General features: G+C 43.2%; 1 protein-coding gene across 2 annotated transcripts in view; it reads right to left on the bottom strand.

The window, feature by feature from the left end:
- The window catches only part of WFS1 (wolframin ER transmembrane glycoprotein), a 50,256-nt gene extending 24,484 nt beyond the window's left edge, over positions 1-25,772 (bottom strand). Inside the window, exons 1-2 of one of the 2 annotated variants that reach the window (XM_075930761.1) lie at positions 25,080-25,772; positions 18,798-19,018 (exon numbers count right to left, since the gene is read on the bottom strand). In XM_075930761.1, the coding sequence (XP_075786876.1) occupies positions 18,798-18,999 (202 nt within the window). In that variant the 5' untranslated portion in view covers positions 19,000-19,018; positions 25,080-25,772. The remainder of the gene's footprint in view (positions 1-18,797; positions 19,019-25,079) is intronic. The other variant, XM_006128212.4, reaches the window with a different exon arrangement.
- Between the last annotated feature and the right edge of the window lie 276 nt (positions 25,773-26,048).

The following is a 26,048-nucleotide window of genomic DNA, read 5'->3' as shown; positions in this document are numbered from 1 at the left end:
GAGTAAATATTGCAATATTTACTTGCAATATTTTCCTCCCATTTAGAAGCCAGTTTTATTTCTTTAACTCCCCTAAGCTGAACACAAACATTACAAAACTTACTCAGAAAACAAAAAGTTCTCTTCAAATATTGCCCAATCCAAGTGGAAACAAAAACCCTGAAGGATTTAAAGAATTGGGTCCAAAATAGGGGCTACTAGGGGTTTTTTTTTTACATCATTTGAGTGCTAAAGGGCTGGGTAGAAACTGAAGAGAACACAAATGATATCTGAAGTGCAGGGGAGTGAGCAGATGCATATTTTCCACTCTGCTGCTTTTGTGCCCTCATGTTACTAGAAGGTATTTTGATCAGCAGCTATCAAAGGAACTATTTACTGTAGGCATTTAAGTGTTTCGTTTAAAGGTTAAAGCTGTCACATCAAATATGCTTTAGTAAGAGGATTCAACATTATTTAATGAGAAATGCATTATCAACTGCCACTGAAAGACCCCCATAATGAAACTGATAAAATGTGTTGTGTCACAATATCTGGCACTTTGTGTACAACTTTGTTAACTCTTCAAAGTTGCATAAAATTAACTGAAATCAGATTTTAAGCTACTATTGAGAAATGGCTATTAGACCAATTTCTATGGTAAATAGTTACAAGTTTATATAAATTCTCATATAAATACAAGCTAAATGAAATTAATTTTTTACATAATAGAGTAAGCAGAGCAAAGCTACAAGACCATTGTCTTTATTTGGTTTTTAGAATTTTATGCAGTACTTCACACATGATTTTTGTGTGAAAAAATAATACAAGACCCTTTTGGGGAAAACAGACATAAATTACATTTATGATACAACTATGTAAAAATCTATTTGTTAACATCCATTAACTAGAACCTGCCTTAAGACTAAACACAGAGTAGCACTCAAAGGCGACAATCAATTGTGAAAATTATCAATATGTTCAGTGAAAGCAGGCACTTATTTTTACAGCATCTCTCCCTCAGCCATCCCATTCCACTCATCTGCAAAATTTAATAGAGAATGTGATAGTAAAGCTTAGTTTTTAAAAACAATACTACAAAATACTAAGGATAATAAAATTACATTTGAAAAATAGAAAAGCACATTATGATTAGGTTTGGGATAATGAAATTTGTTATAATTGATGGATATCTGCTTATTTTTAAGCATTTTTAAGATGTTTATTTAAATTTTCATAACTACAGGAAATTATGGGGTAGATACACATTTATTTAATGAGAGAAGAGACATTCAAAAAATTAAAGCTTTATAAGCATTAAAACAAATTGTTAGCTTATACATCGGGAAGAAGCAAGACTTTCTGATTCAAGAGTCTAAAATGTAAAAGATTTCCAAAGTTTACCAAAACTAAAAAGGGCAGAAATACCTATAGGTGACAGTCTCCTGTCCACAGTAACTAAGTTGACTGTAGTAACATACATCAGCGTAAACATAACAGCAAAAGGTATATTACACAAAAAAGAAACATATGAATATACATCAGAACAGTCCTATGAATATACATCAGAAAATATTATAATTGTTTTTCTTTAATGCATGTTACATTTTCTATTGCAGGTATTTATATGTTGCTTTCTACTGTCGCATGAGGGTCACTTCCATTTGTAAATTCTGAATTATTTTACAAAGGCTTTGGTGTTAAAGTTCTTCTTGTATAGGCACAGAAACAGGTACAGCTTAGGCGATCTGACCAAGGTCTCGAAATAAATATGTGGCAGAGGTAGAAATAATTATTCCAGCAACTGAATCAAAGCCCTTTTCTAACCACTAGACAACCCTTTTACCCCAGGACAAAGAAAAAAGCTGAAATCAAAAGCCATAAGCCTTTACTATTTGAGCTAAAGAACTTCTTCAGTTGTGAGAAAGCAATTGGCTGTAGAGTCACTTGGGCTAGAGGAAGCTACACTTTTAAACATACAAGGCCAGTGTATTACGGAAACTGAGATCGAGGACCTGAAGCCCTTTCGGACTGGAAATTTCAATCTATATTATGATGAGAACCAACTTGCACACTAAAGAAACTTCTCAAACAGGAAGCAATAAGGAAGTCAAAATATTCATTTGCAGCATATGTAGCTTTAAAAGAAATTACAGGTTTTACAAGTGAATGATAAAACTGCACGGAAAATGCTACCGAACAAAAGAACTTAATGCATTAGGTGACACCCACACTAAGTGTACGAAGGAAACCTGCTTGGCATACCCATTTTTTATGATCACGACTACAAGCATTGTATGTGGGCTCAGGGGAGAAAGTGACAAGGACTTGTAGAAGGAGGAGGAAGAAATCAGTGTTTGGAAAAATTTTAGTTGGCAAAATATGAAAATTTTGGTACTTTATAAATTTCACATTTTAATATCATAGCAGCTACTTCAGAAACACCCTCTAATAGTCAACTGCATCTCTATGTGTATATATGCAAGTTAAGTTCATAATTGGCCAATAGTAACAAGCTTCCGTGTCTATTTAATACATAGCTAGTAAAATGTAAATACGATTGGTTTTGCATCATGTATAAAGACGTTTGCCCTTGCCTGAGAGTTTTATTAGGGCAAGTGCCAGATTTGTGGCAAATAAGAGTTGCAAATAAGGAAGAAATAAGTCAGGCAATTCTGAACTTTCAAGTGCTTGATTTTGCAACCTAAATAAATTCTAGCCCTGTTTTTTAAATAGGATTTAATAAAAACAGCAAAAAAGTACAAATCAAATTCTATCACATGCAGTTGTAAAGAAGCACCTCATGATGCATCATTACAATCTGAAACTTGATCCTTTACCTCCACAACAGATTTCATTTCTGAGGCTACAAGACAAACTATTTTAGTTAGCATAAAAAGGCTGTTATTCCAGGTGAGGGATGCATTGCTGTTCTGAAGGAAGCCTAGCTCAGCCCATCTGTCCTGTCCTGAAAGAAGTGTGGCAGTTTGCCACATCCTGTCCCCAGAGCAGGTAGGAATGAGCCACCGAAGCTAGGTGCTAGGTCTATGAGGTCTGACTTGTCACAGAAGAGGAAAGTGCTGGATGGAGGATCCCTAAAACGGAACCCACCAAGAGGAGGATCAGCACCCCCTGTGCCCTCCCCGCTGCCCCAATGACTTCATAGGACCCTGTCAGAGGAAGAACTAACACTATCTATCAGGCCACCCATATACTCACTCGCACAATTAACCTGTGGAATGCTTTGCCTTGAGATGTTGTGATGGCCAAAATATAATCAGGTGAAAAAAATGTTTGTGGAGGCCAGAACTACCAATGCCAAGAGCATCAGAGAAGCAGCCCCATACTCGGGGCAACTTAACTCTCTGACTTCCAGAAAACAGGAGGGAAAGACAGGGGTGGATCACTCAACAAATTGCCTTAGTCTATTTGTTCTTTCTGAATCTCCTCCTTTGGCCACTGCTGGAGACAGGATACTGGGGTTAGATTGATCATTGTCTGACCTAGCACGGAGTTAACATTCTTCCTCCTCCACCTTTACCTGATGTGGCAGGTTCCAAGTTTTACCACCAGTAAGGATATTAAAATGTGGTTAATTGACTAGTCGAGGGAATTTATTCCCGTCTGCACGCCACGTGCCTGCTTTGAAATGCACAAGAGTCGCCAGCAGGGGCTCTTATGCATTTCAAAGCCATGGAGTCTGGTGTCAGCAGGGGACTCACAGTTCCCTGCTGACCCCGGGCTCCATGGCTGCCCATTTGAATCGCACAGAGGCGGAGTTTTAAAGGGGCAGCCTGCCACACAGCTACTCCGCATATCAGCTGTGCAGCGGCTGCCTTGGGGGTTCAAAGTACCCCTTCTCCCTGCCCTCCTTCGCTGCCTCTATCATCTCAGAGGCAGCAAGGGGAGGGGGATATCAACTAGCCAGAAGACTATCTGATAAGCATTTGTAAAAGACTATTCAATAAGCAGTTGACTAGTCTAACATCCCTAGTTACTAGTACAGCGTCAGCTGCTGGTGCTTTTAGGAAAGCATCAGCACATCTCAGAATGTTAGTGTGTTCAGTTATTCCGGCAGGCAGCCAGAACTTTCCCAAAGAATGAAAGCAAGAGAAGGAAATGGGAATTCTTTAACACTTTCTTGGTCAGCAAAAGCTGAATGGAATTTAATGGGAAAAGAAAATGAACTTTTCTGAGGGAATTCTTCTTGTCAAACATCAAAGGTAAAACAATGAGGGGCTGGGTGCTTCTCCAAGAGTAAGACAGACTAAACATAGATAAGGTTAGTCATGAATTTTACAAGATTGTTATGGTTGCCTGAAAATTCCAATAATTCAGCATTGTGGCAAATGGGCTCCGGCTTCAAGTTCATGATTTATGGCTTATTGCCTATATCTTGTCTGTGCCTTAATATTGAAAATATAGATGGTAACCTCTCTCATCCTATATGGTGAGAATTAAACTAAAAATGTTGTGTACTACTTTTGGGATGAGAAGTAGCAGCACCCAGGAGAAGAAAGATCATTAAAAAGTAATGCGGCATCAATTCTACCCAGTAATGGTCTGTGAAGTTTTTTTAACCAGGACAGTTTGAACAATGAAATAAGCTTCTTCTGAATTCCCATCTGGACTCTAGATGCAGATACAAACATATGACAAAATAAACTTTACTTTACAAACAGGTGGTGCAGAAAATGTAGCTACAACATATATGGAAAAGTAACGAGTTGGCATATATCCCCTTAGGAGGATGAGATTGCTAGAAGTGTAATTTAAAATGGTTCTTTAGTGCAGATTTAGACTATTACCAACGCACTTTTTGAAGAATGATCTGTACATTTTGTAACAAAAATTAGCGTTCCAATAGCTTAAGTGTCAGATTGTACTATTAAGCATGCAGAAGAGCCAGTTTCAGCCTCCCTGGAGAAAAACTCCTACTCACATTCTACAAGTTCCAAAAAGTTCTGTACTGTTCTGTATTATGCAGGGGATCAGGCTGGGTGATCATAGGGCTGAGGGGAACGAGGCTGGAACAAAGGAAAGATGTGAGGGGGGAATACTAGTTTCCTTTGTAGAAGCTGCATTTTCCTTTACTCTTCACCCGCCATCACAGCACAATCCTCTTTGCATCTTATCATTGTGTGTGAATGAGAATTTCAGCCTGTTTGCACAATAATCAACCAGCCACAAGGAGTTTGATGTGCAGCTATTTGGCTGCATTCTCACCCTCTCAAATCAGGCCCATGGGAAACCCTGAACCTCGGTCATCCTTGTCCCTTCCTGCCACCCCGTGGGGCTGGAATGCCAGAGGCGTGAGGAGTCTCAGTTGGGGGCCACATCAGTAAGAGACTGTAGTTTTGGAGGATTTTTTTTTGGGGGGGGGGTTCCTCACTTGTGAGGTCCACATCTGATTTTTCTGAGAGTCAGTGGCCCCGACCCATAAAAGGTTCCCAACCCCTGCCATAAACAAAGAAAACATTGAAACCTTTTGTATTGGGCATAAATTAATATTTTACTTTATTTAAAATGAAGTTTGATAAACTAACATGAGACAGTTAAAATACTTAGTCTGTTTAATAATTTAAATTAAACCATTCTCCTAGCAGCAGCACTAGCAAAATGGCTCAGGTGTAATTATGTAATTAATGGTGAGTTTCCATTAGCAACTGGTGGTCTGAGGAAAGGTTTGCACTGAGCCAGGTAATTCAGGAGGCGTGCGGGGAAGAGAGTCCCTCCCACTCCCAGGAGAGAGGCACAGCCCAGGGCAGGAGGGTAAATCTTAGCACGCTACTTTGGAAAGGTTGCCGACCCTGCATTAGCTGCTCATTCATAGACCCTAGAACCCATCCATTCAGAAACTAGTTTCAACTGAGCTCACTGCAGGCACAGAGGTCTGCTAATGCAGCTCTCATTGCTGTATCAAGGCCATATATAAAGATACAATATCATATTGCAATTCCACAAATTCAGATTACATGTTACATGACCTTAGGATATGTCTATTCTGCAACTGGAGTGCAGTACATGTAAGATATTTTGCAGCCTGATTCTGTAGCAGTTAATACTTATTCTTGATTAATATAGATGTAAAGATCTGGAGACAATTGGGTCCTAGTCCCAGAATCAGACATAGCAGAATTAAAATTAACAAGTTCAGTATTTGTATACAGTAACTATATTCATGCTAAAGGAAAAATAAAGCCCAATTTATAAAGACAAGAAAACTCCAAACCGAATAAACAAATATCAAAGATACCACTAATTCGGTATTACAATTGTCATTCATACTCAGATGCTTTCCTGGGGATACGGTGGGGAGAAAGGACCTGCTCTGACATGCCAGTCAAGTCCAAATGGTCCAAATCAACCTACATGATGACCAAAGATGAACTCCTACCACATGATGGCCTGCTCAGCTTATTGATGATTGTCATGCATATTCCTGAAGATACCCAGCCTCTCATTTCGCATCTAACTTCCTCACTCTAATAATGTAGGGGTGCCTTTATCTTATAGGTTTGCATATTAATTTACCTTATTACAATAAACATCAACTAAATGCTAAAACAAGTTTGTGGTTAGGCACCTGCTCACAATTTTATCCTAAAATATCTAAGATAGAGTAGCAGTTCAATGTTCCTGTGGTTAACTGGTATTATATACAAACTTCCCTCTTAATCACACAGTTCCCCAAAATCTGGGGGCAACCACTGAGCCATCAACCTATGTCAAAGTTCATAGGTCCAAGCCTTATGTTACTTTGCTTTAAGACCAGGTCTTACAGCAAAGAGCCATGTCAGTTTCTAGAATTAATGCTTGTTCTGTGTGACCTTTCAAGCAGCATTTCAATTTGCTGGGCAAAATGAAGCTTGGAATATTTTTTAACTACAGTGAACAAACTATTTGCATGATGAATGTTGTCAGACATTCCATTTTCAGTATCATGTTGTAGGGGCACACTTATAGGGCTGTTAAATCTAGGAACTCAGTCCCACTTTCTCCAGGAGTAGCAGTGGCTTTGTAGTTATGTTAATAGTGTTAGTCACACTACAATTGCAAATCATCAAATTGCATTAAGCTCCAAAGGGAGAAAATTCTGCATCTCCACAAAACGAGGATAAATCAAGAAGAGAGCAATGAAAGTGTGTGGGTGGAAAAATGAAAGTGGTGATATCATAGAAACTACATATTTTAAAAGAGATTTATCAAAAACAAGATTCTAAAGGCATTACGAGAGAAATTTGCATTTCTTTCCAGTGTAGCTATTATTGTAATACGAACATTTAAGTCACTTTAAATAATTCACACACAGCTATAATTATAAAAACAGCTACAGGCAGTCCCCGGGTTACGTACAAGATAGGGACTGTAGGTTTGTTCTTAAGTTGAATCTGTATGTAAGCTGGAACTGGCGTCCAGATTCAGCCTCTGCTGAAACTGACCGCCAGTTCTGACTTACATACAGATTCAACTTAAGAACCCCAAGCGTCCCCAAGTCAGCTGCTGCTGAAACTGATCAGCGGCTGATTCCAGGAAGCCTGGGGCAGAGCAACTCTGCCTCGGGCTTCCTGTAGTCAGAACTGGTCAGTTTCAGCAGCGGCTGACTTGGGGACGCCTGGGGCAGAGCAGCAGAGACCGTCCCCAGCAGACCTGAGACACCGGGAGCGAAGCCACAGCGGCGCGGGAACCCGCCGCGGCTGCGGCTTCGCTCCCGGTGCCCCTGGTCTGCTGGAGACGGTCTCCAGCAGACCAGGGGCACCGGGAGCGAAGCCGCAGCCGCGGCACGGTCCCGCGCCTCTGAGGCTTTGCCAGAGCAAAGCCTCAGAAGTGCGGGAACCCGCCGCCGCTGTGGCTTCGCTCCCAGTGTCTCTGGTCTGCTGGGGACAGTCTCCAGCAGACCAGGGGCACCAGGAGCAGCTTTTCTCCCCCTGAAGGTCGAGGTGGCGGATCGCTGCCTGTGAGCTCCGGGGCGAGAAAGCCCCATTCGTAAGTGCAGATCCGACATAAGTCGGATCCGTGTAAGTCGGGGACTGCCTGTATACCTTTTTTTCTGTACGAGGTTCTTTTTGCAGAAATATCCTTCACCAAGTCTTGATCTCTTTATTCTAGGGTTGGGATAAGTCATTAATATATAACCCGCAACACAAAATCTTTATTAAAAACAAGGATATTTTTACTTAGCAATGTATTACCTATTTTAAGAAAAAACAAGCACTTAAATAGGTAAGACCATAAATATTACATTCCCCAAATACATTAATAGATTTTAAGGCCAGAAGAGGCTACTATGATCTATTCTGAAATCCTACTTAACACACAATTTCAATAATTCCTGAAATAGAGGGAATTATTCTTCCTTATTACATAAGGGAGCAGTGCTGAATTAAAACTTGAAATATACCATCTTTCTAAGAAAGACACAGAAACACGGGCTGTGTCTACAATGGAAAAATTCAACAACAAAAGTGTTGTCAACATGCAAAAGTCACCAAAACGGAAAACCATTGGCACCTGTTTTTCTGCCACCCTTTGTCTACATATCATGGCCACATTGTTAGCACCCCTGTCAACAGAAAGAGGGTATGCATACCACAGTTCCTGGCATCACTTTCAGGTGCTAAGTACTGTGGGAACGCACAAGATAGTGCTAGGTAGTTAGGGAACATGAAATATAGGGTTGCCAGGTGTCTGGTTTTCACCCAGACTGTCCGGAAATCACATCTTCTGTCTGGTAAAATGTCCAGTATTTTCTGTTTCTTTTGGATGGAAGTCTGGTGGGGCTATTTTTCTTCACATGTGGTGGGGGAAGCGCACAAGAATTTTTTTTTTTTTTGCTCAACCAATTTTTTCTCCTGTGTTTAGGATTTTTTGTGAAGATATCTGGCAAGACTAATGAAAAAACAAGTTGTGTCACCTCTTAACTGGGCAAAGAGCTCTCTCTGGGCTTCCTGCTTACTTTTGCACCACCTGAATGACAGCCGTTCTGTGAACTCAAGCATCTGCTATGAGAAATCATGGATCCCACAGTCTCCCCTGTGTTGTGTTCAATGTGCTTAGGATATCAGGCAGTGCAGTAGAGGTTCCTATGCACTTAAGAGCAGAGGACAAAGACTCAGAGGTGGATGACAACTTGAGTGACAGGGAGAGCACTGAATTCGCATGCACTGGGCTATCACAGAGCAGCTGTGCTCAGCTGACAATCATTTTGGGGCTAGTGAAATCAGCACTGAGTTCAGCACTGACTGCATTATCATGCAGCTGTGGGATGAAGAGCAGTGGCTACAGAATTTCCAGATGCATAGAGCAATCTTCCTGGAGCTGAGCTGGCCCTTTATCTGCAGCAGAAGGACACCTGAATGAGAGCTGCTGCTCTCAGTAGAGAAATGTGTTGCGATTGCTTTGTGCAAACTCCTGATTGCTACCATTCCGTTGAGACTCACTTTGCAGTGGGGAAGTCTACCGTCAGGGCAGCATTTATGCAAGCATGCAGAGCAATAAATCACATTTTGCTGCATAGAACTGAGACTCTAGGAAATGTGGATGACGTAGTGGCTGGCTTTGTTGATATGGGCTTTCCAAACTGTGGCAGGGCAACTGATGGCATATTCCCATTGTAGCATCACCCCTCCTTGCCTCAGAGTATATAGAGCACATCAGTCATAAGGGGTATTCCATGGCACTTCAGGCACTCGTGGATCATCATGGGCGTTTCACAGACATAAATGCGGGGTGGTATGCAAAGGCGCATGATGCACACATCTTCAGGACCAGTGGCCTGTTCAGTAAGCTGCATGCTGGCTCTTTCTTTCCAGATCAGAAAATTATAGTGGGGGCTATGGACGACATGCCCATAGTGATCCTAGATGATATGGCTTACCCCTGGCAGCTTTGGTTCATGAAGCCTTACATGGAGCACCTGAATAGCAGTAAGGAGTGATTCAACAACAGGCTAAGCCGCTGCCAAATAGTTGTTGAATGTGCCTTTGTCAGATCAAAAGGGAAATGCAGTTGTGTCTCTGGCAGGAGGATCATATCCTTTTGGAGGAACATATCCTAAAGGTGGTTGCTACATGCTGTTGCTTACATAATTTGTGTGAAGAGCATTGGGCTGTGGTGCGCAGTTTGAACAGCCAGAGGCTCATTCTGTCCGAGCAGTGCATAGGGAGGCCATCAATAACAGGGAGACAACAACAGGCCTCTTCCATCTATTCTCAGGGGTGGCTTCTGTGTGAATAGCAGTACTTCTTTAACAATGGGCCTTAAGTGTTGCCAATATAGATCTAAGAAAATCTGCTGCAAATCTACAGTCAAGCAGTTACGCCATGGCCACTTGCCTAAAAAGGACTGAGGCATGCATGGTGAGTTGCTCATGTGACCAACTCAATTTTGGGAGATACCTTCACACAGCAAGAACAATGGAATTCCTTCCACATGGGCAAGGTTATAAAAGAATCCTAGTGGCTCCTCCTTTTGTCTTCACTCCTGCTCTTCACTTAAGAAGCATCTTTGCTATGGATCAAGGGCCCAAAAGGCTTTGTTGACCCATCCTAACGAAGGATGTACTCCAGAGACTTAAGATAGCAAAGATGGAATAAATTGCTAAGAGCCTGCGTCAGGAACTTTGTGATTGGTGTATATAATAAGGATGTTAAAATGCAGTTAATTGACTAGTTGATGGAATTTCCATCGACTAGTCAATGGACATTTCAAAGGAGGAATGCAAAAGTACCTAAGAGCCCCAGTGGGGGCTCTGGTGCATTTCACAGCCATGGAGCCCGGGGACTCCAGCTGACCCAGGCTCTCGTGGTGCTGCCCCTTGGAAACGCCGGGGTGGTGCTGCACTGAGCCAGGATCAGTTGGGGACTCCAGCTGATCTCCAGCTCTGTGCAGCACTGCCCCGTTAAATGCCACCACCGTGTTTCAAAGGGTAGCGCTAGCAGAGCCTGGGCCTGGGACCAGCTGGGGATTCCATTGCGTTTCAAAGGGGCAGCTGCACTGAGTCTGGGGTCAGCCGAGGACTCCAGTTGATCCTGGGCTTCCGCAGCACTGCCCCTTTGAAACTCCGCCGCAGCTTATCAAAGGGGCAGCGCATGCGATTAATCACGATTAAATTTTTTAGTCGCGCGATTAATCGTGATTAATTTTTTTTAATTGATTGACAGCCCTAATAGAACCTGTTCAGATTTGGTGAGATTGGTTTTCATAACCTCTTATCTGTGTAAGGTGCAGTGCTGGTTGTGGTACAGCTAAAACTGGAGTGTTCAAGGGGATTGCTTGTACAACTTCTTGCTAGCCAGAGTGGCAGCTGAAGTGTTCTTTGTGACTGGTTTGGTGTGCCTTATAGAAGAGGATCCCCGATCTTAAGCTATAAGTAGCCTGATTTTTAAGCAATTTGCCATGATTTGACCCTCTCAGTGGGGCTCCCAGAAACTGTTATATTACACCTTAAAAGAATACTATTGATTTGAGTCAGTTACCAGAAATCTCAGAATACACACACTACAAAAGACAAGATGTTGGAATTTCCTTTCATTTTTGTGGAGTAGTCTCAAAATAACTGTTTACAAAGTAGTGAATGAAAATATTCTCGGTCATCTTTACTGGTATCTATTTGCATCCAGTTTTCAAATAGTGGGCAGCTTCTTACAACGTTTGTACTGTCCCTATCTTGAAGGCCACTGCTTGCGTCAACCACAATCAAAACTTTCCCCATGTTTTAATTTTTGTGTTGGACTGGGAATTTTGTGGCGCAGACAGGGGGACACATTGAAACGTTAGCAACTTTTAACTCTTCCTCTCCTCTCCCCTCCCACCCCCACTCCGGGCCAAAAAAACCCATGTTAAAGTCATTCTCTATAAAATTCTATCCAACTGCTACAATTGCCAAAGATGCTTAACTCTGCAAACAAAAAGTATAAAACTACTTTTGGGAGGGGAGTGACCAGAGAAATTAATATAAATTTTATAATAGGAAACTGGCTCCAAATATGAAGAAGCATTAAGATCAAGCATAGTGTCTGTTCTTATCAATTTATATAAATATATAATTAGCTCACTCACATCTATACTCTCAGGTCTAAAATACTGGTCCTGCAATGGCAAAGACACAGGCCTCTACCATTTGACCTAAAGGAAATGTTTTATAGGCACTAATTATCACTAGAACCCTCCAAATCCATGGATAATTACAGCTCATCCTCAAAATTTACCAAACTTCCCAGTCAAACTGCTATCCTTTCTGATCCCCACACCCCTTTTGCCACTGTTCCTCTCAAGCCCTGCTGAGCGGTGGAACACAATGGTGATGGTAGGTAAGTATTTCTTCCATGTGCAAGGGAACATGCACAAGATAGTCTTTTTCACTCCATTCCTGGCTTTGTCCAGGCCCCAGTACATCTTCTCCCCCTCCCTATCATTGATGGGAAAGGAACTTATGAGGCCACATACAACTTCCAGACTGATCTTCACAGGCAATTTCCATGTTTCCTAAGGTAGTGTATAATACTTTCACTGACTCTTGCAATCCTGAGGAATAATGGATTGTTTTTGTTTTAAGCAGTTGCTAGCTTTCCTGTAAACTGCAAACACATGTACAGACAATTCATTGATTCCAAGCACCAGAAGCCCTAATGAATCATGTATACACATCATTCACCGACAGGGCATATTCTTGTTAAATTCACGGAACATTGATTACTCTGATTTTTATTTAGCAGTCAGCCAGTACCATTTCACCCATTCTTAATATACACAAACTTATTTCTGCAGGTGCTCTCCAAGAAAGACTTCAATGGTTCCTGAAAGGGGAAGGTGGGAGAGGACATATGTTCTATTGAAAACAGACTCTATGCTTTAAGTTTGTTGCATCTCTGCCACTTGCATGATGAGTTTACATTCAAATCAGTACTGATTTATATAAAGAAGCCTCATGTTAGCATTACCACCCAGTGTGAAATCCCTCGGAAACCAAACAGATTCCCTAACAGCAAACTAAGAGGAACTAAGAAATCTCATTACTTGTTGATAGAAGATCCTTCAATAGAGGAGCTTGATCCAATGTGACTACTTGTGTTCTCAAAGTTGAGCATGTGCTTAAGTATGTGTTGGGACAGGCCAGAGTGCTCAGCATCTTACAGGACCGTCACCTAGATCAAGAGAAGGAGGGTACCTAGAGCACAAAGTTCTCTTGACATCAGCATAACGTTATTATATCTTTAAGCATAGCATATACAGATTATTAAGTCTGCAGATGATACCAAGCTGGGAGAGGTTGCAACTGCTTTGAAGGATAGGGTCAAAATTCAAAATGATCTGGATAAACTAGAGAAATGGGCTGAGGCAAACAGGGTGAAGTTTAATAAGGGCAAATTCAAAGTACTACACGGAAGGTATGTCTAGACTACATGCCTCTGGCGACAGAGGCATGTAGATTAGGCTACCGGACATAGTAAAATGAAGCGGCGATTTAAATAATCGCCGCTTCATTTAAATTTACATGGCTGCCGCGCTGAGCCGACAAACAGCTGATCAGCTGTTTGTCGGCTCAGCGCGATAGTCTGGACGCTCCCCTGCCGACATCAAAGGTATTTGTCGACCACCCAGGTAAACCTCATCCCAGAAGGCATACCTGGGTGGTCGACAAATACCTTTGATGTCGGCAGGGGAGCGTCCAGACTATCGCGCTGAGCCGACAAACAGCTGATCAGCTGTTTGTCGGCTCAGCGCGGCAGCCATATAAATTTAAATGAAGCGGCGATTATTTAAATCGCCGCTTCATTTTACTATGTCCGGTAGCCTAATCTACATGCCTCTGTCGCCAGAGGCATGTAGTCTAGACGTACCCTTAGGAAGGAAAAATCAGTCTCACACATACAGAATGGGAAGTGACTGTCTAGGAAGGAGTACTGCAGAAAGGGATTTAGGGGTCATAGTTAAACATGAGTCAACAGTGTGACACTGTTGCAAAAAAAGCAAACATGATTCTAGGATGCATTAACAGGAGAGTTGTGAGCAAGTCCTTCTTCTGCTCTACTCTGCGCTGATTAGGCCTCAATTGGAGTACTGAGTCCAGTTCTGGGCACCACATTTCAAGAAAGATGTGGAGAAGCTGGAGAAGGTCCAGAGAAGAGCAACAAAAATGATTAAAGGTCTAGAAAACACGACCTATGAGGGAAGACTGAAAGAACTAGGCTTGTTTAGTTTAGAACAGTCGTGCCCAACCTGAGGCTCGCAAGCCGCATGCGGCTCTTCCCCCTCCCCCTCTCGGGTGCAGCTCACAAAGCTTCCCCCCCCCCCCCCATGGCTCGAAAGCCACCCCCACACACCCAAAAACAGCCCTCTCCTCCTGACTCTCTGTGCTGACCTGGGTGGGGCAGACGTCTGGCACGGCCATGAAAGCTGAAGAAATAAAGATGGCGGCAGGAACCTGCTGTGTCCAAAAAGCCTGAAAACACGTTTAAATGCGGTTTTTTTTAAAGGGATAGAGCTTTTTTTTTTTTTTTTTTTTTTGCTTGACCAAATGCAACCAGGGGCTCCTTTTAAAGGGGCAAAAAGGGCTGTCTTCCCCCTTTTTTCTCTGGTCAATGACTTTGCCCCGGCTCTTTGTGCTGGATCCACTGCTATCTTGGCTCTTTGCCCAGAATTGGTTGGCCACCCCTCGTTTAGAAAAAAGACAGGAAGGGGGACATGATAGCGGTTTTCAAGTATTTAAAAGAGTGCTAAGATTCTAAGTTACGGAAGATACACTACACAGATACATAGATTCCAAGGCCATTGTGATCATCTAATCTGACTACCTGCATAATAAAGACTATAGAATCCAAAATAATCCCTATTTTAGAGCTAATCTTTTTTGGAAAAAAAAATCTAAACATGATTTAAAAATCGTCAGTGATGGCAATTCTACCAGGACCCTTAGTAAATTGCTCCAAGGTTAATTATTCTTACTGTTAAAAATGTATGCCTTATTTCCAGTTTCAACCTGTCTAGCTTCAACAGATCATGTTATAGCTCTCTTTCCTACACTGAACATCTTATTATCAATTACTTGTTCCCCATGCAGATACTCACAGACTATAATCAAATCATCTCTTAATCTTCTCTTCGTTAAACTAAAAGGACATGTGCTCAAAGATTTTATTGGTAAGGGTACAGAAGTGCCAGAGTCCCAAGGGAGTTACGTAGAGCATCCCAGATAAGTGTCAATATGCTTATACCGTGCTATCAAGGTGCACAGACCTTGAAACACTGTAAACATGTTATAACATTCTTAAAATAATGACAGTATATAAATTCTTCCTCCTCACAATAAGTCTTTAAAAGCCACTACTACTCCTAGAAAGTAATTACTGCTTCTAAATAATTTTAGCTACAAATTTATGTCTGTAGAGTTGACAGTAATATATTGAACTGTATGGCATGAGTCAGCTGAAAGTGGTCAGTACCTTTAGTATTTTGCAAATTCTAGATCTATTTCATCTGAAATTGTTAAAAGTTATCTATAATAAACAGCTTTCCATCTATTTATGACTGTCACTTTGATGGACTCTTCCTTTAACCTCTACCTGTTCACAGTTTCAATCACCATAAAAAAGATAATGACACAATATGTATTCCAAGTTCGCTTCTTAATCTATCCAAGCAAACAGCCAACCTTTGCTCCCTTGTGAGGCGCCTGCTATTCTATATTTTTCTTAAAACAAAAGGGAAAAAAAAGGAAAGACTATATCAATCAACATTGCTACTTACAGTCTGAATTCCTCATTCTTCCTTGGCCCATCAGCAACAAGTATCTCTCCACCTGCAAGCAACTTTAAGATAATCTGATTTCCATCATTACCTCTCAGAATACCTTCTCTTTTAGTGCTACTATTTTGCAAAAAACATTAATGAATTTTGAGTAACCTATTCGTTTTTGTAACCAGAATCTGTTTAAAACTCTATGCATATCCCTATTTTATGCTTAAACTTCAATTTGCCAGGATTGAAGCAAAAGAACTACTCCATTCCCCTACTTCAAAAAAAGGCTTTATTTTGGGGTTTGTTGTTTTTGGGTGTTTTTTTGTGGGGGCTACTGTGGGACATTACTTCCCCCAAATCCAAAGAACCAGTGCAAAGAGACGTAATTGAAACAAAAAGTTAAGCAGCATTTTAAGAAGTTAGACATTTATACAGAATCAGCAATTATCTAGATTGACTGGAAAGGGGGAATATCATACCTACCAGCATCCTCTATATGAAATACCAGTAGACTGATAGTTGGCATATATTTTCATAATTTTGCATAGTTTATTAATAGAAGCCATGCCTTCATTTTAAAATGATACTATAACAAAGCTGGATACATTTCAATGCCACATTTCTCTTATTGTTGCTATTCTCTTCTTTATGTTGAAAAGTACTGAGAAACTGGGAGATGAGGGAGAGGGGAAACAAGTATCTCTAATCTTAACTTAATAATCATGTAATTAATGTCAAAAGTGTCAATTCTTCAACAGTTCTGTAGTACTTCATCAGTGGGCGAGATTGAAAGCTTATGATATATTAAGACTGCAAATTAGAAAGTCAGGAATTCAACAAATCATTTTTCCCCCAAAATTCACTCACTGGCCCAAGGGAACTTCTTTCATTCCAGTTTTCGCTCTGTAATTAGGTGAAAACTGTAAATCTGAAAACTATGGGATTAACCAAAGATATATTTGCTTAAAATTATGTTTTGTGGTTGTCTGGGGATTCAATCATTTAAACTATTAGAAGTCAGAGAAGCAAAAGTTTAATTATTTAGCTTGATTGTGACTTTACATCCCTAGTTAGCTAGTTAAATGTTAATTAACCCAACTGTAACCAATTAACTAACTAAGCGTGATCCTGGGTGGGGAACCACTCCAGTCATGCTTGAGTCCCCCAGGGCTCCTGGCCCCAGCTGTATGGGGTTGGTGGCTGGTGCTGGCTCCCACTCCCAGCTGCATGGGGCTGGCTGCTGGTGCCTCACAGAGGCTGGAATAGACCTCCACCCGCAGCAGGCACAAGCTGCTCCCAGGGAAATCAGTTAACTGGTGACCTGTTCACATCCATATTGTAAATTCTTACTTGGATTAGGGATGTTAAAAAGCAGTTAATTACGTAACTGTAAGTACTGAAAATCTTAGCGGTTACACACTGCAGGCTCTTCAATATAAGCTTTACACCGTAGAGCCCTGTGCCACCAGTTCCTCTGAAGTAAGGCTGGCTGGATCCCTCCTGGCCCCTCTCCGAGAGCGCGAGATGCCACCGTGTGCTGCGGACTCTGATATAGAGTCTGCAGCAGAGGGTGGCAGCCAGCTCTCCTGGAATGGGGCTTGGAGGCATGTAACTTAAGCTCATGCTTATCGGTTAACTCTTTAAACAGTTACATTGTTACATCCCTAACTTGGATCAGAGGTTCTTTGGTTAGAGACTGACATTTTTGTTAGTGCATGTCTAGTACACAGCACAATGGATCCCCATTTTCTGACTAAGGCCTCTAGGACTATTAATGTTTGTAAAGTTGAGCAAACATGTAAGTATTTTCAGATCTGGAGCCCAGATTTATAGCAAGAGCTAAACCTACCCTCCCGCTCTAAAATTAACAAATAAACAAAGAAGTGGACTGGTAAAGTCTGGAATGTGCAGTATGTAAGTGTGAGATCCAAGACTAAGTTTAAAACCTGGTTTCAAGAGTCTAGAAAACTGCAGATGAACACTTGTTTCATTTCAGGAACTATGAAGAGACCACCTTTCCTCGCCATCATTTTTAATAATTTTTAAGTCTCTCACCATACAACTTGAAAGCACCACTTTGATTTTCAAACTTTTGCATGATTCCTGATCAGAACTCCTACATACCTACTAATCTACTTCCATTTCTCCATGTGAATTCATTCAAGAGCATCGGTGCACTTACAGATGCCTATCACACAATGTGGTAAACCTCATCTAGTGCACTTAATTACTCAACAACTACTAAAGGGGTGAAGCAAGACAATCACTAAGGTCTCAGAAGAACTCATGCAGAAAAAAATAATAAAAAACTAAAACTCCGTACCACCCACGGACTAACACTTTTCACATAGTCACTGCAAATGAGACATCTCAGACCTCATCCTCAATTGAAAGCTGCACAACACCTTTAAAAGATGAGCCTGAGATCTTACTTTCATAATTTTACTAGACACTGAAAATTGTGGACTGAAAGATATTGATAAGCCATAAATCAATCTAGTTTGTTTTTTAACTGCCTATCTCACCCTTGAATGGTGTCTGGCAATGTGTGTTACCCCTTATGCTTATGGATCTTGTATATAGCTGTGACAATAGAATACCCTTCCCAAACCTAAAAAAAAAAGCTGAATAAGAGTGATAGCTTCTCTCTTCCATAAACACACGTTGATCCAATACAAATGTTGCCTCACACTCACTGTCTCTCTAACATGTGATCTAGTTAATTTTAAGTAGTTAAAAGTAGTTTCTGGATTTGTAATGCCTTTGTTCTCAAATCCTTTTATTAGCTTTTTTGGTTAAAAAATAATCACCATTTTCTGTTGCTATGTGCACACAAACAGAGAAACAGATGGCTAAACTACAAAAAGGGGAGACAGACACAATTATACACAAAACAAACAGGAACACATTTCTCTAATCTTCCATCTTATATAATATGTATATAGTATGTAAAAAAATCCAAATAGAAATATATTTTTCAAATTGATAATAGTCATTTCAATATAGGAATGTATCTTGACAGTGCCTTTAATATACTGATTTTAGAATATGTAAGTCTTGCATAATTATCTCTCCAGACTCACCACTTCTTTCAGCTCTCTCCCTGCTGCTTGAATGGCTGGTAGCTGAAGGGGAAAAAGTTGTAGAGGACAATGGATCTCCTGAAGGTGAACCAGGTTTCTGATTACTCTCACTATGGCCTGCAGTAGCAGCTGCATTTAGCTGAGATCTTCCTTGCTGTGGCTGTGGCTGAGAAGGACTTGAAGGATCAGGTTCTGAATCCATTTCAGCTACAAGAAAAGAGCTATATTTATAATTGAGAAAGAGAACACATTAATAATTAGGTGGCACGATCTTATGCAAAACTAAAGTGAAGACTTCTTTAAAGCTCAAATACATTTTATCATTTTTGTTCTGACAATACATACAAAAAGTCAGAATCAACACAAAAGCACTGGCTAATTTGCTAAGGCATCTTGTGCATATGAAATTATTTAGGAATAGCTAGTGCTTTTATGCTGCCCCTGAATAGTTTAATGCAGATAGCACAGTTGGTTGAAATGAAGCTCAGAGGACAGGACCAGATCCACTTTTTTATTTGTATCAGTGTATAAAGACTTACACAAAAACAGTGGCTGCCCATCTGCTCCCTCGTATTCAAATCATGAAAGGGATGTGCTGCAGACCCTTAGGCATGCTATGAGATGGGTGGAAAGAAAAAGTCCAACTCCACCAGCCTAATCTGTTAGCCAAAGAACTTGGATTTATGTACAGAAGGGTGAATTTCATTCAAAATGAGAGAACTCCTTTTGCCTATCTGCCCACTCCAAAGCAAACACTATTTCACAGAAAGAAACATTTGTCAAAATCTTAAAGGGGTGAATTTTGAAAGGCATAAAGGGCAGTTAGGAACAAAACTCTCATTGAAAATCTCCCCCAAAAGATCAAAAAGTCACTTATTTTGTAAAAGACTTCTTAAATTTATAACCTTTACAGAAAAAAAAAAAAAAAGCTGAACTTTAGCTTTTATAGGACTGGAAGCAGAATAATGTACCACCATAGCATGAGGTGTAGTAAATCTAGGGCCATGTCTACATTGCCGCTTTACTGCACTTCCACTTTCTGGCTCAAGGTTGTGAAACCTGCCCCCTCCCCTTCCCTCCCCTCCCCTCCTCTCCTCTCACAAGCACAGCAAACTACAGTGCTGTAAAGCACCTGGGTAGTTATGCTCCTTATTTGGGTGGTTTACATAAAGCGCTAGAAGAGCTTTCTTCCAGTGCAGGTGCTGTGGCCATACTTTCATTTTAAAGCACAGCACTTTAATATTTTAAGTGTAGACTTAGCCTGTATATCTCAAACTCACTTATCTGAATTTGCAGCCTGAGCACAACAAACTTCATAGAAGCTACTTGAACATATCAGACTACTAAACTCCCTTCTAACTCTGGATTTTCCTAAGCCAGGCATGTCAATGTGTAATAAAAATAAGTTATGAACCCATAAACCAAAAGTAGTAACTAATTATAGTCAGAAAGATCAATTAATTTCCCATCATGAATGGTAAATAAACCATCATATTAATAATAAATTAAGGATATTAAAATGTGGTTATCAGGCTAATTGTATAGTCGATACAATTTGTATCGACTATATGATAAGTCGATAGGACTGCGCTGCAGAGCCACAGTGGGGGGTAGTTTCAGGAGCAATCCTGGCTCATGCCGGCTCTGGTAGCCATCTGCGTTGTGTGTCTGCATTTTAAATGTAGTAGGAGTCACCGTGTCTGGATCTTCTGACTTGGCAGGGCTGATTAATCACCTGCGAAGCTGTGCTGCCACACAGCTTAGAGGGAACTATGGTTCCAGCTTGTGCCAAGTCCATCAGCACCTGCCCGCGACAAACCACATACATCACAAATAGCAGCTGGTGCCAGAACAGCCTCTGTTCGCTGTGGACAAGGCTGGTTGCCGCGAACAGAGGCTGCTGCCGGAGCAACCCCTGTCCACAGCCAGCCCTGGCTGCCGTTAACAGGGGCTGCTTGGCGGCAGCATCCCGTCAGTGGTTGGGCCCAGCTCTCTGCTGGGACTCCTGCGGACAGGGGCTGCTTCACAGCAGCCTCCCCTATCCTCCCCCTGCTGCCTCTGATAGAGGCAGAATGGGTCAAGCAGGCAGCACCCTGGAGACAGTGCTGGGGGGGAACCGGCTTTTAAGCCAGCTCCCTGCAGCACTGGCTCCTGTTCCTTCCCCTCTACCTTGCTGCGGCAGGGTAATGCTGCAGGGAGGACAGGGCCATCAGGGACTCAAGCAGTCCCCTGCTCACACGGGTTCTTACTGAGTCCGCTTCAGCCTCAGAAACGTACAAATATTTTTTGAAATAACAGGCGTCTTATTTCGCCATCCCGGTAAACCTCATTGTATGAGGAATAAGGGATGGCTCGAAACAGCGTGTTATTTCAAAATTTGGCACTATGTAGACGTGCCAAATTTCAAAATAAGCTATTTTGAAATAGAGTCAAAATAAGATACACAATTTGCGCTATGCAAATTGAATATCTTATTTCAAGTTTAGAGTGCTGTGTAAACACACCCTAAGGACCACTCGTTGTTTTTGAAGTTACAGACTCACATGGCTACCCCGCTGAGATTTTTTAAAGCAGTTCTTGTATCTCACAAAAGTGCATGCCCTAACAAATTTGTTAGTCTTTTAAGTGCCACCAGAGTCCTTGTTTTTGCCTTCCCAGATGCAAGAAAACACAGCAATTAAAATGTCTTTTCACAATAAAGCAGCAGAATTATTGTTAATCATTATGATATAAAAGTTCTCTCTCAACTGGGAGTAATACTTGGTCCTGCTACTTCAAATAGGGAACAAAGGTGGAGAAAACAAGGCAGAAGATAAGATCCCTGACAATATGGTGCATTTAGTTAATTTCTTACTCCTTAATTCAGTGGATCCCAAACTTTTTTATGCTGGAGACCGACAAACCCATTCTCAAATGCTTCGCGGACATATTTATAATGTAAATATGCAAATAAAATGATACTAGACTACCTAGCCCCAACTCAGCCCCTTGCTCTGCAGTACCGAACATCCTTTGACCCTCCACTCCTACACCGCATGCCCTTTGACCCTTTAACCTCTAACCCCTACAGCCCATGCCAACATCCTCTTGCCCTATGACCCCACCACACCCCCGCTAGGGACCATGGCTGTTACTACCATGCGGGCAAGCAGACTAGCCTTCCTCCTTCACACCTCCTTCCGCCCCAAGCACATCTTGTGCCCCCATGGGTAAGAGAGAGGGCAGAACCCCATTCTGTCTCCTTCTGCTACCACCTCACTGCTGCCACCAGCAAAAGCAGAAGTGTGCGGGGGGAGGGAGGGAAATGGGCGCAGAGGGTGCACGGAGCCCTGAGGAGGCACCTTCTGTTCCACCTCCTCCTGTCACCGCTGGCAAAAGTGGCCATGTGGCCAGAGGGAGCAGCTGCTGGTGGTGTGTGTGCGCCTCCTTCCTTCTTCATACCCCCTCCCTCTCTAAGTGCATCTCCCCAAATGCGGAAGGAGGAAGGCACCGCCTACTCTGCCTCCTCCTGTCGCGGCCTGAGCCGAGACACTGGGAACAGCCAGCTTAAGCCCCGACAGCTGCCGCGGCCCGGTAGCCAGCAGTTGGTGGCCCAGCAGCAGGCCACAGACCGGCAGTTGGGAACCACTGCCTTAACAGATATGGGGGCTTCCTCACAATTCAGTACTTCCTTGGGCGAGGAAAACATCTTGCCAACATTTTCAAAAGGAGGATGAAATGTAACTTGCTATAAAAAGTAAGAGATATTGAGATATTGTCACCTTTAATTAGACCAAAAATTAAAACTTTGTAAGATTCTTTAAATAAAATACAAGACCCTTAGAAGTGTTTTTAAATTAAAAAGTACTAAAGAAAACTTTTTAAAACAAGTAAACATTCATGTGAAGTGTTTAAAATCTAGCCATTGTAGCACCAATAATGTGAAACTGCATAAACACAACTGAAACTGACTTATTTTCCAAGCTGAAAGAAATAGATAAAGTAAATGAAGAGCTTAGACAAAAATGAACTGGATTTTAAAAACAAATCTCTTTCGTGACTCAAAAGGTTACTAATAACAAAGGCAAATTTGTTTATAACATGTGATTTACAACATGAACAGCCCTTTTAAAAAGCAAAACATTTCTCGTAGTTATTCAGTGACCCAGTCTCCCATGAGTTCTCACTGTCTTTTCATGTTAAAAGTCCTCAGCAACAGACAACACCAGAGACAGTTCCCATGCAGTGATTTGCTTGTGAAATCCTGGAAAAAGGGATAGGCAGTGAGGACAGAGTTTCTAAGGCAAGTAAAAATCCAGCAGGTATAAAGCCTTTTGTACGCTCAGAACACTTTCTGAACACACATAAGTCAGTGACCCTGCAAAGGACAGGAAGGAGTGTTAAGAATCTGAACAAAAATGCAAGGAACAGAGTTTGAGGCAGGATTGCTCAGGACTCCATACCAAAAAAGTCTCAGTTTGTCAGTCTGAAAGATTCAGAGAGATAACAAAGTTCTGCAGCTTCCCCTTCAAGCTAGCTTTTGAAATTGCTTTGAAATAATATAGACACTTTTAGATCCATTAGTGAGAAGTGCAGTAATGCCCCTCTGCCATGTATATTGGCCAAACTGGACAGTCTCTATGACAAAGGATTAATGGATACAAATCAGATGTTCGAAATGGTAACACACAGAAACCTGTTGGGGAACATTTCAACTTGCCCAGATACTCACTAATGGATCTAAAAGTGTTTATATTATTTCAAAGCCATTTCAAAAGCCAGCTTGAAGGGGAAGCTGCAGAACTTTGTTTCGTTTACAAATCTGACATTTTAAATAGCAGTTTAAACAAAGACCTGACCTGGATGAGTGGCTACATTCCACATCCTAATGACATAAGCCGTGCTCCGGGTACTTAGAATACTTAGAGCCCACTCTATTAGCCTCATTTAGCATAGACACAATATTTTTTCTCTATTTTTCCCCCTCTCTTACCCTCCCCATCCCCCCTCTTACTCTGCTATTAATTTGGACCTGGGACCCCTTAACTCCATTCAGCTGAAGAAGTGGGTTGTGCGAACGAAAACACGTGATACAATCTACATTTTTGTTATTCTCTGCAGAATTATTAGCTGTTTTTTAAAAAGTCTGTAACTTTAAAAACAATGAGTAGTCCTGAGGCACCTTAGAGACTAACAAAAGATACCAAAAAGGTGTTTGGCATACACTCTGATGAGCCAGCACATATATTTCAAAAGGGTGAGGAAGAGCAGATGCTTTGTTTGCCCTAGCCAGAATACTTTCTTGGGGGCATCCCACTGAAAATCAGTAGTACGGGACCCAAAGTTTCAGTGCTTCCTGATGCAGCCAATCACTCACAACCTGGAAGCACTGAGAAGAAAGCAGTATTCTTCTGGAACAACAGATACTGATGGGGATTAGCAGGTCAGGGAGCAAGGAACACTAGGGACTGAACTGAGAGCATATTGGGACTGCCCATCTGGGTCCCCACAGCCTTCTCCTGGTAGTAGTGCTGCGGGGGAGGGGTTGCGATGCAGAGTTAAGAGGCAGGTCTCTGTAGTGGGCACCAGTCCCGGGAATGGATGAAACTGGGGAGATCGTGCATCTCTCTGCTCTTTGAAAAGAAGCTGGACATGACAATGCAATTTACTTGCACTACCCAGGGTTGGCTCCAGGGTCTCTGTGCTGGTTCTTGCTTCCACTGGGCATTGCACAGAAAAGTAAGGGAGAAAAGGGAACCAAAAGGAAGGTCCCACACCCAAGGGAGAATCAGGATTAGGGGGAATCCAACCCCAGAGGGGCTGTTCCCAGCTGAGGACTGGAGGGGTATACAGCTGGCTGCAACAGACAGTTGGCTGCCACTCCTGGAGGCAAGGTGCACAGCTGGGGAGGAGAGTGGGGAGCAGGCAGTAGAATCCCGCTTCAGAGTGGGAAACAGCTGTGGAGGGGACAGGTGGTGGGTCCAGCTTCTGAGAGCAAGACACGAAGGTGAGCTCAGGCAGTAGGGGCCCGCTCCCGAGAGCAGGGCACAGCTGGGAAAGAGGGGCGGGCGCAAGCGATGGGTCCCCATCCCGAGAGGGGATCACTGCTGAGGAAGGGAGGTGGGCGCAGCGGTGGGTCCCGGTCCCGGTCCCGCGGGGGGGAAGGGACAGGTAGCCCCACAATGGCTGCAGGGAGAGAGCGACCCAGCGCCCGGGGCCGGGCGGACAGCGCGCACCAGAGGGGTGGCCGTGCCCTGCGAGCCCTGTTTGCCGGAGGCTCGGGCTCCCGCTCCAAACACTCACCCGCGCCCGGCAGGGCAGAGTCCCCGGCGAAGTTGGGCTCCGGCTCCTCCCGCGGCTGCGCGCAGACTCAGAGCGCGGCGCCGGCAGCCCGCAGCTCTAGCCCGGGAAGCTGCCGACCCCGCCCCCCGGCCCCCGCCGCTGCAGCCCGCCGGCGCCGCGCGAAGGGGCAGCCCGCCTGCCACTCACCGCGCTCCCTCCCCCGCTCCCCGGGAGCTGCGGGCTGGCCAGGCCCTGCTGCGGGGGGCGGCGGTGGCAGCGCTTGCCCTGGAGGGGAGCTCACCGAGGCGGTGCAGCGTGGGCAGGGCGCCGCGCGTTCTCCTGCAGCGAGGGAGGCGGCCGGAGGTTACTGCACTTGTGCTGGGCCTTGCTGGGGGCAGGGCCGGGCCCGGGGCAGTGCAAGGCCACGCTTGGACCCTGCCCCTTGGCTCCCACCCCGGATCCGAGGAGTGACGGCGCTGCAGCTAGGGAGTGGCGCTGGAGCGCGCCCCGGAGGGCGGGCAGACAACGCCGAGCGCCCAGCTTGCAGACAGCTGCTTCCCGGCCGCGCAGATGTTCACGAGCGCACCCCAGCAACCTCTTCCAGAAGGAACTAAAGTCCGACAGGAAGGCTGCGGGATGGGAACTGACGCCAACTCTCCAGTGTCCCAGGCCAGTGCCTGAGCCACAAGGCTTGGCGGGGACAGAGCAATACAATACATGGGGCATGTTTTTCCTAGACTTGTTCAGAAACGGGGAAGGGGGGGGGGCGGTAGATGACTGGTGCGAGGGAGAAGGTCATAGCTTCTGGGGAGGTGAAAGTGATGCTTATCGGTTCCGGTCTGGAGCAGCTCCCTGCCTACTGTGGGCAGGGGGCTGCTTTAGCTCCGTGGGGCCTGCAGCGGACAGGGGCGATGCATCCCGACTAGAGCAGCTCCCCTCAGTGGCGGGCCTGGGCATGTTGCAGGCAGGGGGTTGCTCCGACCGTCCAGA

The sequence above is a fragment of the Pelodiscus sinensis genome, chromosome 5 (assembly GCF_049634645.1).
Source record: "Pelodiscus sinensis isolate JC-2024 chromosome 5, ASM4963464v1, whole genome shotgun sequence".
NCBI lineage: Eukaryota > Metazoa > Chordata > Testudines > Trionychidae > Pelodiscus > Pelodiscus sinensis.
Note: the sequence above shows the minus strand (reverse complement) of the source record. Positions and strands in the feature narration are given on the sequence as shown.